The sequence below is a fragment of the Staurois parvus genome, unplaced genomic scaffold (assembly GCF_062004578.1).
Source record: "Staurois parvus isolate SC_StPar_1 unplaced genomic scaffold, SC_StPar_1.0 ptg000353l, whole genome shotgun sequence".
Classification (NCBI taxonomy): Eukaryota; Metazoa; Chordata; class Amphibia; order Anura; family Ranidae; genus Staurois; species Staurois parvus.
In genome coordinates, this window is record NW_028318149.1 from 175,125 (window position 1) to 192,266 (window position 17,142).

Sequence of the window (17,142 nt, forward strand, 5' to 3'; positions counted from 1 at the left end):
AAAAAAATTGGTCATGAAGGGGGTAAAACCTTCCAAAGTGGTTAAGGAAAAACTTTTTTATGGGACATACTGAATCATTTTTGGATGTGCTTTGTATTTATTGTATTATTTGTTTTTATGATGAGCAGTACTGTTTGTCATTTAAGTTCCTGCTCGAGAAAGCTGTTCACATTTTGATTAGCATTTACAAGCTGAAGCATGTAAATACTAGGTCTTAAGCTAACCATACACCTTACAATCTGAGCATACACTGCTTTAGATTTATCAAAGCTACATAATATGAAGAACCATCACAACCATCCATTCAATCTGCCAGGTCCTTGTAATATAAACATGTTGATGGATCGAAAGGAGATAGTGCAGTAAGATTTTAACATTTGTTGTGAGCGTCAGCCGCTAGAATACTTTCAATTATTCATGAGCTGCAGTGGATCCAGTGTTGCAGAGTAAAGTTTGTACTAACCTCCCCAGCACTGTGGCTGCGTTGCCTTGTTAAGTGCTGCCGATGTAATAGTGCACTAGTTGGTCTGCTGCTTTGTAATGGAAGACGTGGGTCAATAAATGTAGTGCTTCTAGAATTGTGATCAACAAAGAAGGGCTGTAAAAAATCCAGTAAACAATAATTAGATACAAAAAGAAATATGGAATGCATGTATACATGTACATGTTTAGTTACACATACAACAATTGCATGCAATTAAAGAAGAATTCTGTGAATCAGTGTTTATATCTTAACTGTCCCTATGTCTAAACTGTTCACAAATGCAGCATGCCTGTGTGGCTACCTCACCGCCTCTATGCAGACAGCTCTGAGTCATACAAAGACTTAGGGAACCTGGTATCCCTTGCTTCAACAGAGATGTGAATCTCCAGTTCAGCCACTAGATTGTGCTGGTCAAACAGCATGTAGAGTATGTGATGTTCAGTGCTAGAAGTAAAAATACACCTAGAGATGCCAAAGTTACATACATCCATTTATTTATCTCCCAAGAGACAAGCCATGACTAATATGGCTTCAACTAATTATTCTTGCTGTTGGGTTTCAGAAAGCTTATATGCATATTGTAAGCTCGAAAGAGCAGGGCCCTCAATCCCCTCATGTTTTGCATTGTATTGGTATTGTTCTGTCACATGTTCTGTCCCCCTTTGTAATGTACAGCGCTGAGCGAACTATTGGCGCTTTATAAATACTGTATAATAATAATAATAATAATATTGAAGAGTTAGGCCTACCTTTTGTATGTACTTTCTAATTCACAGCTGTTTTTTTTATCAAACATTTTGCTATCCTGTCCTTTAAGCGTTACGGATTACAAAGTTAGCACAGATATATACATTCAATGGCCACTTTATTAGGTACACCTTGCTAGTGCCAAGAAAATATCCCCCACACCATTACACCACCACCACCACCAGCCTGAACCATTGATACAAGGCAGGATGGATCCATGCTTTCATGTTGTTTACGCCATATTCTGACTCTACCATCTGAATGTCGCAGCAACCAGTCTGCCCATTCTCTTCTGACTTCTTAAATCAACAAGGCATTTTTGTCCACACAATTGCTGCTCTCTGGATATTTTCTCTTTTTCTGACCATTGTCTGTAAACCCTAGAGATGGTTGTGCGTGAAAATCCTATTAGATCAGCAGTTTCTGAAATATTTAGACCAGCCTGTCTGGCACCATCAACCATGTCACATTCAAAGTCACTTAAATTCTCTTTCTTCCCCATTCTGATGCTCGGTTTGAACTTCAGCAGGTCTCGACCACGTCTACATGCCAACAGTTTGCTCAGCGCTTTACAATATAACTGGAGACAATACAGCAACAATACAGTTCAATACAAGAGGGATTTGAGGGCCCTGCTCCTTGGAGCTTACAATCTAAGAGGGAGGGGCTAGTGGTACAAGTGGTAGTAACTATGAGGGATGGCCTGGTAGGAGGAGTAGAAGATTCCATTATTAGCTGAGGGCAGGATAGGCTTCCCTGAAGAGACAAGTTTTCAGAGATCGCCTAAAAGTGAGCAGGGTAGGCGATAATCTGATAAATTGAGGTAGAGATTTCCAGAGGATGAGGGAACCTCTGGAGAAGTCCTGGAGACAAGCATGGGAGGAGGAGACAAGGGAGCTAGAGAGCAGGAGGTTATAGTTAATGTTTTGAATTTTATCTGTTGGGCAATGGGAAGCCAGTGGAGGGATTGGCAGAAAGGGGTGGCATATACGGAGCGGTTAGTAAGGTGTATGAGTCTGGCACCAGCATTCATGATAGACTGAAGAGGGGATAGCTTGCGATGAGGTAGGCCAATGAGGAGGGAGTTTGTCAGGGCTCCCGGGTATGACCAGAGGTGTGTGACTGACACAGGGAAACGCAGACTTCAGATATGTGATAAACAATATAATTTATTAACACTAACCATACAAACATAAACGCAGTGCAATACTAAAACATAATACAGTGCAAGCAAACCAAACCAACCACCCACAGATAACAGTACATACAAGCAAGCGTCGTCAGGCAGGCCGGGTCAATATCAATAGGGCAGGTAGGTACAGGGGGAGCAAGCGGAGATTGGTCGGGGTCACAGACCAGGTTCAGCAGGTAGCAAGCAGCGTGGTACAGAGGGTCAGGCAGAGGGATGGTCAGGGTCACAAGCCAGGGATCAGAACAGGTAGCAAGCAGCGTGGTACAGAGGGTCAGGCAGAGGGATGGTCAGGAGCGAGCCGGGATCAGAGCAGGAGAAGTCAGCAGCGGTTCAGATCAGGCAGGGTCAGCAAAGGAACAGAAACAGGATGCAGGACAGATACAGGGCCCAGGACAAACACAACACCAAGGCAGAGTCTGCAGGTCTGGCCATCCCTTAAATACACCAGTATAATCAGTTCCAGGTGTTAGCTGGCTGAAAGGTTGAGTCTCTGATTGCTGGGAGCACCCGCTGGCCAGCCCTGGTACTGCAGATCAAAAGGCAGGTGAGTCCCACCATTGCTGGCCAGTCCATTCCTGACAGTACCCCCCCCTCAAGGAGCGGCCTCAGGACGCTCCAAACAGTCCTAGCTGGGCAAAATGTTCCACCGCCCGGGTCTGGTAACTGGCGGGATATCAAAGACTGGCACACCGGGCAGGACTCCGGGCAGCGGCACACCGGGCAGAGGCACATCGGGCAGAGGCACACTGGGCAGAGGCACATCGGGCAGAGGCACATCGGGCTGGACTCCGGGCAGAGGCACATCGGGCAGAGGCACACTGGGCAGAGGCACATCGGGCTGGACTCCGGGCAGAGGCACATCGGGCAGGACTCCGGGCAGAGGCACATCGGGCAGAGGCACACTGGGCAGAGGCACATCGGGCAGAGGCACATCGGGCTGGACTCCGGGCAGAGGCACATCGGGCAGAGGCACACTGGGCAGAGGCACATCGGGCTAGACTCCGGGCAGGACTCCGGGCAGAGGCACATCGGGCAGAGGCACATCGGGCTGGACTCCGGGCAGAGGCACGTCGGGCTGGACTCCGGGCAGAGGCACGTCGGGCTGGACTCCGGGCAGAGGCACGTCGGGCTGGACTCCGGGCAGAGGCACGTCGGGCTGGACTCCGGGCAGAGGCACGTCGGGCTGGACTCCGGGCAGAGGCACATCGGGCTGGACTCCGGGCAGAGGCACATCGGGCAGAGGCACATCGGGCAGGACTCCGGGCAGAGGCACATCGGGCAGGACTCCGGGCAGAGGCACATCGGATTACCAGGCGGAGCAGCAGGCACCGAGCCACCCGGCGGAGCAGCAGGCAGCGGGCCCCCGGGCGGAGCAGCAGGCAGCGGGCCCCCGGGCGGAGCAGCAGGCACCGGGCCCCCGGGCGGAGCAGCAGGCACCGGGCCCCCGGGCGGGGCGACAGGCACCGGGCCCCCGGGCGGGGCGACAGGCATCGAGCCCCCGGGCGGGGCGACCGGCATCGGGTCCCCAGGCGAGGCGACCGGCATCTTTTTCGTTAATCATTATATCATTCACTCAGTTCTTTACTGCCTCAAAACTGAGGACAGAGGATTTCCAGGCCCTAGCAATAGTGAGTTGTAAAGGTGTGCAGGGCTAGCACACGTTCAGAATGAAAGAGAGTTGTGAAGTAGTGCTTTAAAAGGATTTTTCTGAATGTTAGAGTGGAAGAATGTGTGAATCAAATTGTGGACCCGAATTCATAAATTTGCTCATTTTTGAATATGTCCCCTTCCTGGGGACATCCACGGAAGCATGTGGGAGGATATTTTGGGAGAAAGTGGGCTAGCCTAGTTGGTATTCAAAACAACCAGTATAAAATCTTGTAAGCATTCTTGAATATCAGAACATTTTTAGAGCATTTCATTGAAGCCTGAGTCACAACTCACTTTCCCGTTGTTGTTGATAGGACCTGGTGGTTTCTTAAGGAAAACTACAAAAGAATACAACAGGGATATAAGGCCTGACGAATGCGGGCGGGACTTACATACGTTTTAAATGGTGTTTGTCTGTACAGAGAAGGTTAGGAACAGAGGAGTCTTAGTATAAAAATGTCTAAGTTGAAAATAGTGGTCAGTTCCAGTATTTTATATGAGGTTAATCCTACTATTGTTGAATCTGTTCAACCAGTACTTTCCTTTTAGGGCTTGTTCTGGTATAAAATAAATTCTTTTTGTACCACCTCTGTTGTGTTGATTAGTTGCAGAGTCCAGTTAGGGCGGGTCACTACTGGGGACAGAGGGGAGGGCCCACCAATCCATCAGCTTCTTAAGGTGTCTGTGTTACAGTTCCAAGCCTCCCTCTGCTTTCCTATAGGACTAGATGGTAAGGAGAGAGTAGAGGGGCACAAACGTGGTTTCAATTAAAAAAAAAAGAAGAAGAGAGAAAGTGCTCTGCATACAGCCACGGAAGGATTGCAGCTATATACTGCGGACAAGAAAATGTCAGCTTGACTGTTCCTCAGTGTAAGACAGCTAAGGCGCTGTTTTCAATTAATACAATTCACGTAAGTCTGAGCATCATCCATAGAATTTTGCAAACACCCTGCTTTGTTTACCCTGGTTATTACTCTATAATAAGGCCACAGAGCTTTGACACTAATTGCTTGAAGTTATGGAATTTATTGAGCTTTTTAGAATATATATATATATATATATATATATATATATATATATATATATATATGTGTGTGTATGTATGTCTTCAATGGGTGCATAAGTGGGTGTAAATTTAGTGCAGTATTTAAGTCTGTTTTTAAGATTTGGTATGAAAGAAATCTGACCCTGGTATAATAACCCTTTCAAACCTGTGTTTTGTACTTTGTGTTCCCTACCTGTGACTGTATCATCATTGCAACCCCCATCCCCTAAAAGATAGATCCATTAAATGTAGTAGGCATCTAGTGAGAAAATTGCTATATCTTTTGATAAAGCAGTGGTATTGTATTATTAGCTGCTGTTAAAAGCAAAAGGTCTGGTGTGTTACCATATATTCCAAACTCAAAATGTACAGTATAACCATACAGGTTATGGTGAGAAATGAATCAATAAGCCCTCCAACCAAATCAGTGCATAGCAAAAGTAAAGGCTTCTGAATCATTCTTTTACACCACAAACAGCACACTCAGAACCACTGGAGTATAGTGCAAACATATTCTAACAGTCCAGATATTCCAAACTTTATACAGCTGTTTCCAGGGCAGCCATCAGAAATTTTAGAGATCCCTTACACAGCTTTAGGCCTGGGCCTCCTTGGGCCTGATCACAAACATTCCCAAGGGCCCGCCTACTGGCCGTCCTACCAAATCCTATGGTACACCCACTTTTATGTTAACACTCTTACAACTTAATATATGAAAAAGAAAAGTGTATTCCAAGTCATTAGTTCAAGATTTAACAGTAAGGAATTTATATTCTTGCCAAAGAGCAGCAAAGAGAAATCTCCATATATTCAGCAGACACATCCCAGTCCAGCAAAGGGATATCCCCATATAGTCAGCAAAGAGATATTGCAATCAAGCAAAGAAACATCCACATATAATCAGCAAAGAGATGGGCCAATGCAGTAAAGACACAGTGCCATATATTCAGCAAAGATACATCCCAATCCAGCAAAGAGACATCCCCATATATATTTTCAGTCAAGAGATGGCCCACTGCAACAAACAGCAAGTCCAATCCAGCAAAGAGACAACCCCATATATTAAGCAAGATGTCTCAATTCAGCAAAGAGACAGCCTCATAAATTAAGCAAAGAGACATCCCAATCCAGCAAAGAGACATCCCCATATATTCAGCAAATAAGATGGCCCAATGCAGTAAAGAGTCGGCCCAATGCAGTAAAGAGTCAGCCCAATGCAGCAAAGAAACACATTCTTATATTCAGCAAGAAAATGGCCCAATCCAGCAAATAGACATCCCAATCCAGCAAAGAGACAGCCACATGCTGTAAAGAGACAGCCACATATATTCAGCAAAGAAGTGGCCTAATGCAGTAAAACATCATCCCATTCCAGCAGAGAGACATCTCCATATATTCCAGAAGGAAATTGCCTAAACCAGCAAAGAGACATCCTAATCCAGCAAAGAGACATCTCCATATATTCAGTAAACAGACATCCCAATCCAGCAAAGATACATCCCCATATATTCAGCATATAGATGGCCCAATGCAGTAAAAAGTCAGCCCAATCCAGCAAAAAGACATCCCCAATTATTCAGCAAGGGGATGGCCCAATCCAGAAAAGAGACATCCCAATCCAGCAAAAAGACATCCCAGTGCACCAAAGATACAGCCCAATTCAACAAAGAGACATCCATATATATTCAGCAAAGAGACATCCCAATACAGCAAAGAGACATCTCAATCCAGCAAAGAGACATCTCCATATATTCAGCAAAGAGACAGCCCAATCCATCAAATATATATCTCCATATATTCAGCAAATAGATGGCCCAATGCAGTAAAGAATCAGTCCAATCCAGCATAGAGACATCCACATATATTCAGCAAGGAGATGGCCCAATCCAGAAAAGGGACATCCCAATTCAGCAAAGAGACATCCCCATATATTCAGCAAAGAGATGGCCTAATGCAGTTAAGAGACAGCCTCATATATTCAACAAAGAGATGGCACAATCTAGCAAAGAAACAACCCAATCCAGCAAGGAGACATCCCCATATATTTAGCAAAGAGATGGCCTAATGCAGTAAAGAAAAAGTCTCATATATTCAGCAAAGAGATGGCCCAATGCAGTAAAGAGACATCTCAATCCAGCAAATAGATATTCCCATAAATCCAGCAAGGAGATGGCCCAATCCAGCAAGGAGACATCCCAATCCAGCAAATAGACAGCCCCATATATTCAGCAAGGAGATGGCCCAATTCAGCTAAGAGACATCCCAATCCAGCAAAGAGACATCCCAATCCAGCAAAGAGACATCCCAATCCAGCAAAGACACATCCCAATCCAGCAAAGATAAATCCCAATCCAGCAAAGATACATCCCAATCCAGCAAAGACACATCCCCATATAGCAAGGAGACAGGCCGACTGTACCCTGAACACATTACTCAAAACCTGGACTGTCTAGGTGAATCTCAGACAGGTGGCAACACTAGGTGTCACTCCACTCCTTCATAATACAGGGGCCCCCATTGAGACCCCCCTTAGATCAGCGTCCCTTTATATCAGCACCCTCCCACCTTAAAGACACCCCCTGCCATTAAATCAGAGTCCCCATTTATAAGTGACTCCCCCTTAGAGACCAATAGTTGGTCTCTAAGGAAGGGGGGTGCTGATATATGGGCTCTCTGATTTAATGGGGGGGCTCTAAGGGGTGTGCTGATATAAAAGGACTCTGATTTAATGGGGGGGGGTCTCTCAGGGGTGAAATGGTGCTGACTGCTGATCTAATAGTTGGTCACCAACCAGCACCCCCCCTCCCGAGACCCCCATTAGCTCAGAGTTACCTTATATCAGCACCCCCCCTTACAGAACCAATTAGGTCAGGGTCCCTCTATATTAACACCCCACCCCTCAGAGACCTCCAATAGATCGGAGAAACCCCCCTCATGTCAGCTTCTCCTTCCCCTGGACTGAAACCTGGACATAGGTGTTAAAACCCGGACTGTCCGGGTCAAAACTGGATTGTCTAGGTCAAAACTGGATAGATGGCAACCCTGGTGACCAGGCCTCAAGGGACACCCGGGCCCCCTACCTGTGTATAGGCTTCCCCTCCCCCCCGATGGCTGCCCTGGCTGTTTCAGGCTTTTTGGTAACATCAGTGCAGTGTAAGGAAACCATTGCTTCTATGAAGTAGGGCTTCTATAGAGTAGGAGACCATATGGGCATACAGGTTACAATGAAAAGGGACTGAAGGATTTAAAAAGCTCTCCAACTGAATCAGCGCATAGTACAGTAAACCTACTTAGAACAGGAGGTGTTCACACATCTTATTCCATCACACATCTCAAAAAGGAAAAATTTGCATGGCTCCACCTACTGTCCTGAGTTGAGTTGTCTTATTTAAGAGATATGTGATTGAACAAGACAAATGAATACTTTCTGATCTAAGAAGGCTTTATTTTGCTATTCCCAACTCAAAAACTGTCGGTTGTAACAAATGGTATGACTTAAATGCCATCTTAAGTTTCCTATTCAAGGATACGTTTATCACAATTTCACACTATATCAAAACCATTAATACCTTGCTTTGATGATCATGTTTCATTTCCCAGCCTCTTGGTAACTCAACTTGCTTATTGGCAAATAAATTCAAAAATCCTACAAGATCCCGATTATGTTGGTAACGTTCAAAATGGTGTGCATCTCTCCGAACTTTGGTGATCATATGCTTCAAACAAGTATTATTTGTAAACATGCGATAGGCACTCTAAAAAAAGATAATAATTAATAGTTTATTAACATAGCGCAGACAGTGGCAAAATATAATGTATTTCCTTCCAGGATGCATAGCCAAATGACCAATCCGGCTATGCTGTGTTTTGCAGGACATTGATTAGGTACGTACCACAGCATTTATGCTTACAATGAAGACAAACACAAGCAAAATAATTAGGTATAACTACCTTTTGACAAAACTGTAAATCAGTTTACTTAAATCTGAACCCCAGGCACAAAGCGAAATACACAGATGAAGTACATATATGAGAGCTGTTTTACCAAAGTATTTGTTATTCTTTCTGTCCAGTCCTGAGATTTACACAGCTCTGCAACACAGCACAACCCATCTTGCAGAGCTGCAGACCTGCAGTTCAGTAATAGGTACAGGTCTCTTCCACACCCCCCACCCTGTGACTGACCAGGGAAAGAAGAAGCAAACCAATGAGAGATGAGCTCATCACTCTGGGTGGAGTAGGGAGGGAGAAGAGAAAAATAAAAAAAAACAAAAACAAACTGTTCTTGGCACATGATAGATATAAATTTTTTATCTTCTGAATCCCCCAGATTCTAACAAACCATTTATATCTAAACTAACTTTATCTGTTAGAATGTCTAAGTTTGAAGGTCTACTGGAGAATTCTCTGGCCTCAGAAGTGAATTTACACATTGAGAGATTTTGTCAAAAAATTTTCACAGATGTATCAATCTATGGAGTCTTTATTGAAGACCAGTGATATTGTTGAGATGCTCCATTGTTAGTATAAACAAGTAGGTTGAAAGTGGACATCCCTGTCAGGCACCACTGTGGTTTAGTACTGGAGGGGAAAGCATGCCATTGACTCCTATTTGAGCTGATGGATGGTGATAGAGGGCAATGATTTTTTGCACCAGAATCATTGGGAACCCCATCTGCATCAATGCAGCATATAGAAATGACCAATATGCCTTTTTCTGTGTCTAAAGACAGGAGGCAAAGAGGGATACCCTGAGTTTGGGCAAGTTTACAAAGTGTCAAGGGCGTATTATTACTGTTGGGTACAAAATCAACCTGATTAGGTACAAACCTACTTGTTATGTAAAACACTAACCTATTCCCTAGGAATGATATGGGGTGGGGTGGATATAAATTTTAAGTCCATTATCTATTGCTTTAGCATGAATTTTCAAATCCATAATCATAAGAGAAAAAGGTCTAAAGCTGGCACATACAGTCCAATCTTTGGCTGATTTGGGGATAAGTGTAAATCTGACTTCTTGGAGCTGGTCTGTAAATGAGCATTCAGGAGAAATGTAATTAAAGGTGGTTTCCAATATTGGCATGAAGGCTGTGGTGCCCAAAAAACATTGAGGCATCAGGTGCCCATAAACCCATTTGCCCAGGGCAAAGCGCAAACTGCATGCTTGAATTCTTTAGCAGTAACTGGTATTGCTAAGTGTTCAATAGCTGAAGCAGCCAAGGAAAGGAGAGTGGTGCTAGCTATATGGAAGGCTATGTATGACTTTTTTGGTGCTTATTCACACATGCTTTGGTCTCTGAAGAGCAATCCAAGTTCAGATTGCATTTGACAGGCAGTGAGGAGGCGTTGTATCACCTTCTTGCCGCCTGCTTTAACCCCTTGAACCCTGAACTAGCATCCATAGATCGATCTGAGTTCAGCCAGCATGTTGGATTTCTATTATGAGATCATTGTGTTTTTCTGGCAGAGATAGCTCCCCTCACCCATGCATCCTGCTTTCCCAGCATCTGTGGCTTGCCAAAGGATAACAGGACGACTATCCAATAATCAGAGACAGGGTGCTATAAAATTGGGACTTTGTGCCTAAGTCCTTCTGGGGGGTAAGAGATAAAAATGCCATTGGCTACAAAGCCATCAGCTCACAAAATAGCAACAATAAAATAAATGAAAACAGAGCAGATAGTAACAAGCAGGGCCCTCTGTTTCCTCTTGTACCAAATTTTATTGTAACTGTAATATCCACCTTCATTTTGTAAAGTGCTGCACAAACTGTTGGCTCTATATAAATCCTGTATAATAATAATAATAGGAGGATAGGCAGAATAGTGAGGAGGTAATGAAGGAATCTCTACCTGGATACCAGTCAACCACAACAGGTCCATTGTTCATGGTCCAGGTTTAAAAGATACACCATATAGGGCAGTAGAATTATTAAGTGGACTGAAAAGATAAGGGCAAAAGGAAGCTAATGAATTGGGAGACTATGCAGGGGTTGCCTTCAGCAGTAATTACACTGAATATGGCTTACATGGAGGATTAGAATATAGTTAAAAGGATGAGAAGAGACATGATGTTTGTGAGTAGCAAATTAACTGGGGCTAAAGAATGATCTAAAGAATAGAGGAAGTCTGCTGGGAGCCACATGAGAGTAGGTTACTAAATTATTCACACCCCTAGGGCAGTCACAGTATACTCACCCTGTGGTGTCAATGTACTTCGTAAGTGAGACAAGGGGGCCAAGTACATGGTAAATTCTAACGAATAGCCATCAGATGTGACCCAGTGAGGCCTGTTGCCTCAGGTATGCCCTGAAATCTAGCATTATAGCAATAATAACGATCCTCAGTGTCATCTAAATGTGTGCATATTATTTAGATATACTGGTGTTGAACCAAGACCACCTCCAGCAGTTAAATGATTGCTGTGGTATTGGAGATAAGGGTTGTCCTAGCAGCACCCAGATGTTGATGGAAACATTGTAATTTGCAGCTGAAGTTGGCCATGTTCTGTACGTGCGTCTTCTCTAAGCATAAGAACATACTTTCAAAATCATGTTTAGTGGTGAGCAGTGCAATGTATATTTTAACTGCACATTTAAAACCCAGGAAATTATGTTTATCTTCCAGTGCTGATGTGTTGTTCCCTCCCTAAGGAATGGTTTATGTTCTGGAGAGCTGGTGGTGGGAGAAAGTGGTGAAGACTCTATAGCCTCCTGTTCCAATGTCATCTTGGAGCTGTGGCAGGGGAACACAGTATCAGCAGATCGCTTGAAAAAAAGTTTTTATTCACTTAACTTTATAACTGGCACAAGCCCCCTGGTGACAGTGTACAGTGTGTGTGGTAGGGGTGCATTTTAATTTTATTGCCTTCTCTGCCCAGGCTTACTACGTATTCCTCCACATCTGAAAATGCACAATGCTTGGTTAATATGCCTCATTCAGTAAAAAAAAAAATCTTTAGAACACTCTACCCTTTTCACTGTCATCCTTTATAGGAAGCATTTTCTATGGTATCTAATGAAATATAACACAACGTAAAACTATAAAACTCCATTTCAGGCAGATTTATGAACTGCAGCCAATTTGTACACAATGAAACAGGCAAAACAGGCATCCTATCTTCAAAACCACGTTTACATTTTAACTGTATTTACTTCAAGTAAAACAAAAAAAGCTTTTGAAAGTGTATGTCAGGATGAAGAAAAGAAGTTGCATGACATCTCTGCAATACAGTACATGCACATTTTTCTGTCTAATACATTTAAAGACCATAGAAAAATACATACTGGTCTGTCAGAAATGAATTCCACTTCTAATTCCTGGTGTGAGCTGAAAACACACAGCATTTTCATGGACTGACTGGTGTCAGCCCTGCCTAGCTGTTTTTTTTTTTTGGTAAACTTTTAAATTTGACTTTTCTGCTCATCTCCACAACATAGCCATTAGTTCCATGTTAAGAACGGGGAAGGCTTTTCAGGCTCCTCGACATAAAACAGGAAGTTTTGATAGAACACAGAGCAGCTACAACTTCTGACAAGATCAACAGGTACTTTTTAATGTATTAAACAGATGTAACAAAATGCTTTCAGTGGTATATTTAGAAATCCAAAAGGAAACAAATGGGAGTTGATTGTTAGGGTCTACATACACCTTAATGATAAATTTACATAGTAAATTATGTTGTGTATGTATTAATTCTTGTGTCATGTATCTATTATAGTCTCAGAAAACTACTAGGTTACCCTTTATCCTTTGGTGAATTAAGTGCTTGTGATATATTTATTTAGAAATGGTTACTACTTACAGGGTTTGAATGCAAAACTGTGAAGAACTCAGGACTAGTGAGGAATTTCACTGGGGGAGAGTGAAGAAGCAGACTGAGCCTCGACCTTGAGGTAGAATGAGGAAGTGCATTCTCTCTGTGGAAGTCTAAAATCAAATCATGATTATCAAGTCAGCAAAGTCAAAAATGTTAAAGTGTTTGTAAAGGTTTGATTTTTAAAATAAAAACAAACATGTTATACTTACCAGCTTTGTGTAATGGTTTTGCACAGGGCAGCCCTGATGCTCCTTCTGGGGTCCCCCGCCGACGCTCCTGGATCCTCCCATCCGCCCAGAGGCCACTATAGCGGCCCGCTTGCTATGGAGGCACTCGTGCAGGCTTGAAACTGAGCTGGCTCTGTGTGTCTATAGACACACAGAGAGCATCTCAGCCCTTTCCCTCCTCACTGGCTATTATTGACAACAGCGGAAGCCAATGAATCCCACTGTTGTGTCTGAGCCAATGAGGAGGGAGAGACCCGAGAGAGTCTCTTGAGCACAGTGCTGGATTCAGATCGAGCTCAGGTAAATATAAGGGGGCTATGCATACTGAAGGTTTTTTACCCTAATGGAGAAAATGGTTTAAGGTTAAAAAAACCTTCAGCCTTTACAACCACTTTAAAGCTTCTCTTTTTCAATTTCTTTCATGCATTATCTTTTTTTAAATGGACCTGTACTTTGACAGCTACAAAGCAATTCAAAACAAATAACTGTTTGGGAAATAGGTGAATGCTGCTAAATATTACTCCACAGAATGGAAAATATTACATGGATTTTGTCTTATAGGAAACATAACTGTAACAAAATGAAAGGAAATCTATGGTGACAACATACACTTACATTTTATAACACTGACATTGGAATAGCAATACAATTGTTATTTTTGAAATTTCAATTTAAACTTACTTGAAAAACCTCCTTTCTTGTTGTGATTGCTGCCTGTCTGCTAGCTATCTGATTCCACAACTTCCTTAAGGCCTGCAAGCACTGACCCCTGTGCCTCTTGAAACTCCTTCACAGTTCAGAAGGCAGGCTCTGTGAAATGTGTGATACAGCAGTGCCTACACACAGGCCATAGTGAATATGTGCCACACAATTCAAGGAATGAAATGTGTGGAAATCTTTGCATACTATATTTACAAGATCAATCAGATAAATAAGAGTAGGCTAGAAGTAATCGAAATAAAGTGTGGAAATGAATATATGATTGTATATTTTGACCATAGCTACACTTTAATGATAGTTTTAAGCACCTAGCACATTAGCCTCTGGCCCATTACCTTTGCCTAATATTAGCCCAGCCTTGTACTGACCTAGCACATTAAAACATATTTAGTCAGCACTATCGCTATTGATGGCAACATTGCTTTTACTAGCATATTAGATATTTAAAGGAAGGTAACAAAATATTTGTGTGAAGGTTCTCATTTATCTAGGTCATGGTATAGCTAGTAGAAGCAAGTCACATTCAGGTGGACCTGTGCTGTAACGTTGAAGACGTTTGGTAGCTTTGCATAGCAACTTCTTTAGTTCCATTGAGGGTCAAGAAGATACCCCAGCATTTATATCAACAAGGTAGCAAAGACAGCTTAATCCAATTACCACGGAATGGTTAGATGTTCAAGAACAGGATGGAAGGTGTGATAGTTTTGTAACTACCTTGTTCTAGTTACATAATCCTGTCCTTGATCTCAGGAACTACTACTAGATGAAACAAAAGAATATTACAATGATATGACAAACCTGCATTTGAATGATGATAATCAACATCCTCAGCTGGTACCACTGCATCAACTGGATTTGCCGCCTCATCTGGCTGATCACTTGTCATTGTTCTTCGGATGCTTTGATACCTATTATTGGAAATTTTCAAAAGCAAAGATAAACTCAATTAATTGCACATGACTTACATACATAGAAAAAAGCTGGATTTTTGTGCTTACTGTAAAATCCATTTCTTGGAGTTCGTTAAGGGACACAGAATTCAAACACAACTGGATTATAGAAGGAGGGTATAAACACAATGAGTACCTGCTACCCCAAGCCTGAAGATGGCATCACATGAGGCCTAAACATCAACTTGGAAAAACACATAAACAGAAGACCAGGTGGCAGTCATGCAAATCTGGAAAAAGGTTGCTTGCTGCCTTATAGCTCAAGAGGCACACAGTTCTTGCAGGTTGATCTTTAACCACCTCCCACCCGCCATATAGTAATATGACAGACGCAAGGAGGTTCTCTCATTCTGGGAGGACATCATATGACGTCCTCTCATTCTCACCGCACATGCGCGGCTCAGGGAGCGTGCAACGCGGCGATCGGCGGTGCGCTGTGTCCCTCGGACACAGCAGATCACCGATCACAGAAAGAGCCAAAGATGACGACTCAGTCCAATCACAGCTGATCACATGTAAACAGAGAAATGCCGGTTATCGGCATTTCTCTCCTCTCGAGCTGTCAGCATGGAGAGGAAAGCCGGTAATCGGCTTTCCACGGAGATGACATGTACACTGATTATCAGAGCACTGATGATCACTGTGCCCTGATGATCAGTGTAGCTCCAGCAGTGCCACCTGTCAGTGTCCATCAGTGCCTCGTGCCAGTGTTTATCAGTGCCACATCAATGCCACATATCAGTGCCCATCTGAGCTGCCTTTCAGTGTCACCCATCAGTGCCAGTCAGTGCCACCTATCAATGCCAATCAGTGCTGCCAACCAGTGCCGCCTATCAGTGCCAGTCAGTGCCGCCTAACAGTGCCAGTCAGTGCCATCTAACAGTGCCATATATCAGTGCCGCCTTTCGGTGCCCATCAGTGATGCCTGTCAATGCCCATCAGTACCACCTACCAGTGCCTCCTCTTCAGTGCCCATCAGTGCCACCTATCAGTGTCCATCAGTGCTGCCTATCAGTGCCCATCACTGCAGCCTCATTAGCGCACATCAGTGAAGGAGAAAAATCACTTATTTACAAAATTGTATAATAAAAACTAACTTTTTTTTTTCAAAATTTTCAGTGGTTTTTGGTTTGTTTAAGAAAAAATAAAAAACCCAGAGGTGATTAAATACCACCAAAAGAAAGCTCTATCTGTCACAAAAGAAATTACAAAAATTGCATATGGGTACAGTGTTGCATGACTGCGCAATTGTCCTTCAAAGTGCGACAGCGCTCAAAGCTGGAAATTGGCCTAGGAAGGAAGGGGGTATAAGTGTCCTGTAGGCTTGTGGTTAAAAGGAAAAAGTTTGAACCTGATCCGTAAAACCAAAAGCTTAAATAATAATCTCTCGAAGCCAACAAGAAATGGCGGAACGAAAAGTTGGTTCCCCTTTAAGGGATAACAAAAACAGTCTTTTTAATGGAAGCAGTGGCTGTGCGGTAAAGCTGGACACAGAGAATGAACAATGTACAAGTAAGGTGAAAGGCTGAAACTACTGTATTTTAGCAGAGCCAGCCATACATGGATTGTAATTTGGCTGGTTCAGCAGGAACCAGATGAATTTCGATCCATATATGGGCACTGAGGTTGTACAGAAGTTAATCTACTGACCCCTGAAGGATTCTCCTCACTCTATCGGCACTGCGAACCTGCAATGCTGATCAGTGTATTCTGACAGAATACGCAGGTCTCCCAGCTGTCAGAATATGATAACGCAGTGGAGAGGATTCTCCCATCCACATCAAGTGTATAAATGGGAAAATGGAGCTAGTTTTTTTGTTCATCCTGCTAGTTGAAGAAAAAAACTGTATCATCTATGGGCTGCCTAAGGAAGAAGATTCTGAGTCTTGAACTTCCTCAGCCTCATGTAAGACCAGAAAGGATTCTTTACAAGACAAACCTAAGGCACATGGCTAACAGATATTACGGTGACAAAAAACAACCTTGTGAAAAAGGCCTTATGCACACGGACATAATTAGGCAAAAAATATGCAAAGCGTAAGAAAAACCACTCAATTTTCCTGCTGCTGGGAAGTTGCATGTGGTGCATACAGCCAGCCACAGAAGTGAATAGCTCTATGCCCCTGTACATATATAAATGCAGATGCTTCTCTGCATTGGTGTTTCCCTCCCCAGGTGATGTGATTTCCCGAACGCAACACTACACGTTTGGTAAATACACTGTACACACATGTGGGCAGATAACAGAACTAGATATAATTCCAATAGAATCACAAGTGGTTGCACATGGGCAGCTACGTTAGAGA

General features: G+C 43.2%; 1 protein-coding gene across 5 annotated transcripts in view; it reads right to left on the reverse strand.

Moving 5' to 3' along the window:
* The window catches only part of HECW2 (HECT, C2 and WW domain containing E3 ubiquitin protein ligase 2), a 324,224-nt gene that overhangs the window by 68,300 nt on the left and 238,782 nt on the right, over positions 1-17,142 (reverse strand). For all 5 annotated transcript variants that reach the window (XM_089684697.1, XM_089684700.1, XM_089684701.1 and 2 more), the window contains 4 exons: positions 14,685-14,794; positions 12,925-13,049; positions 8,688-8,873; positions 464-598 (listed from right to left, as the gene is read on the reverse strand). In XM_089684697.1, coding sequence (XP_089540823.1) covers positions 464-598; positions 8,688-8,873; positions 12,925-13,049; positions 14,685-14,794 — 556 coding nt within the window. The remainder of the gene's footprint in view (positions 1-463; positions 599-8,687; positions 8,874-12,924; positions 13,050-14,684; positions 14,795-17,142) is intronic.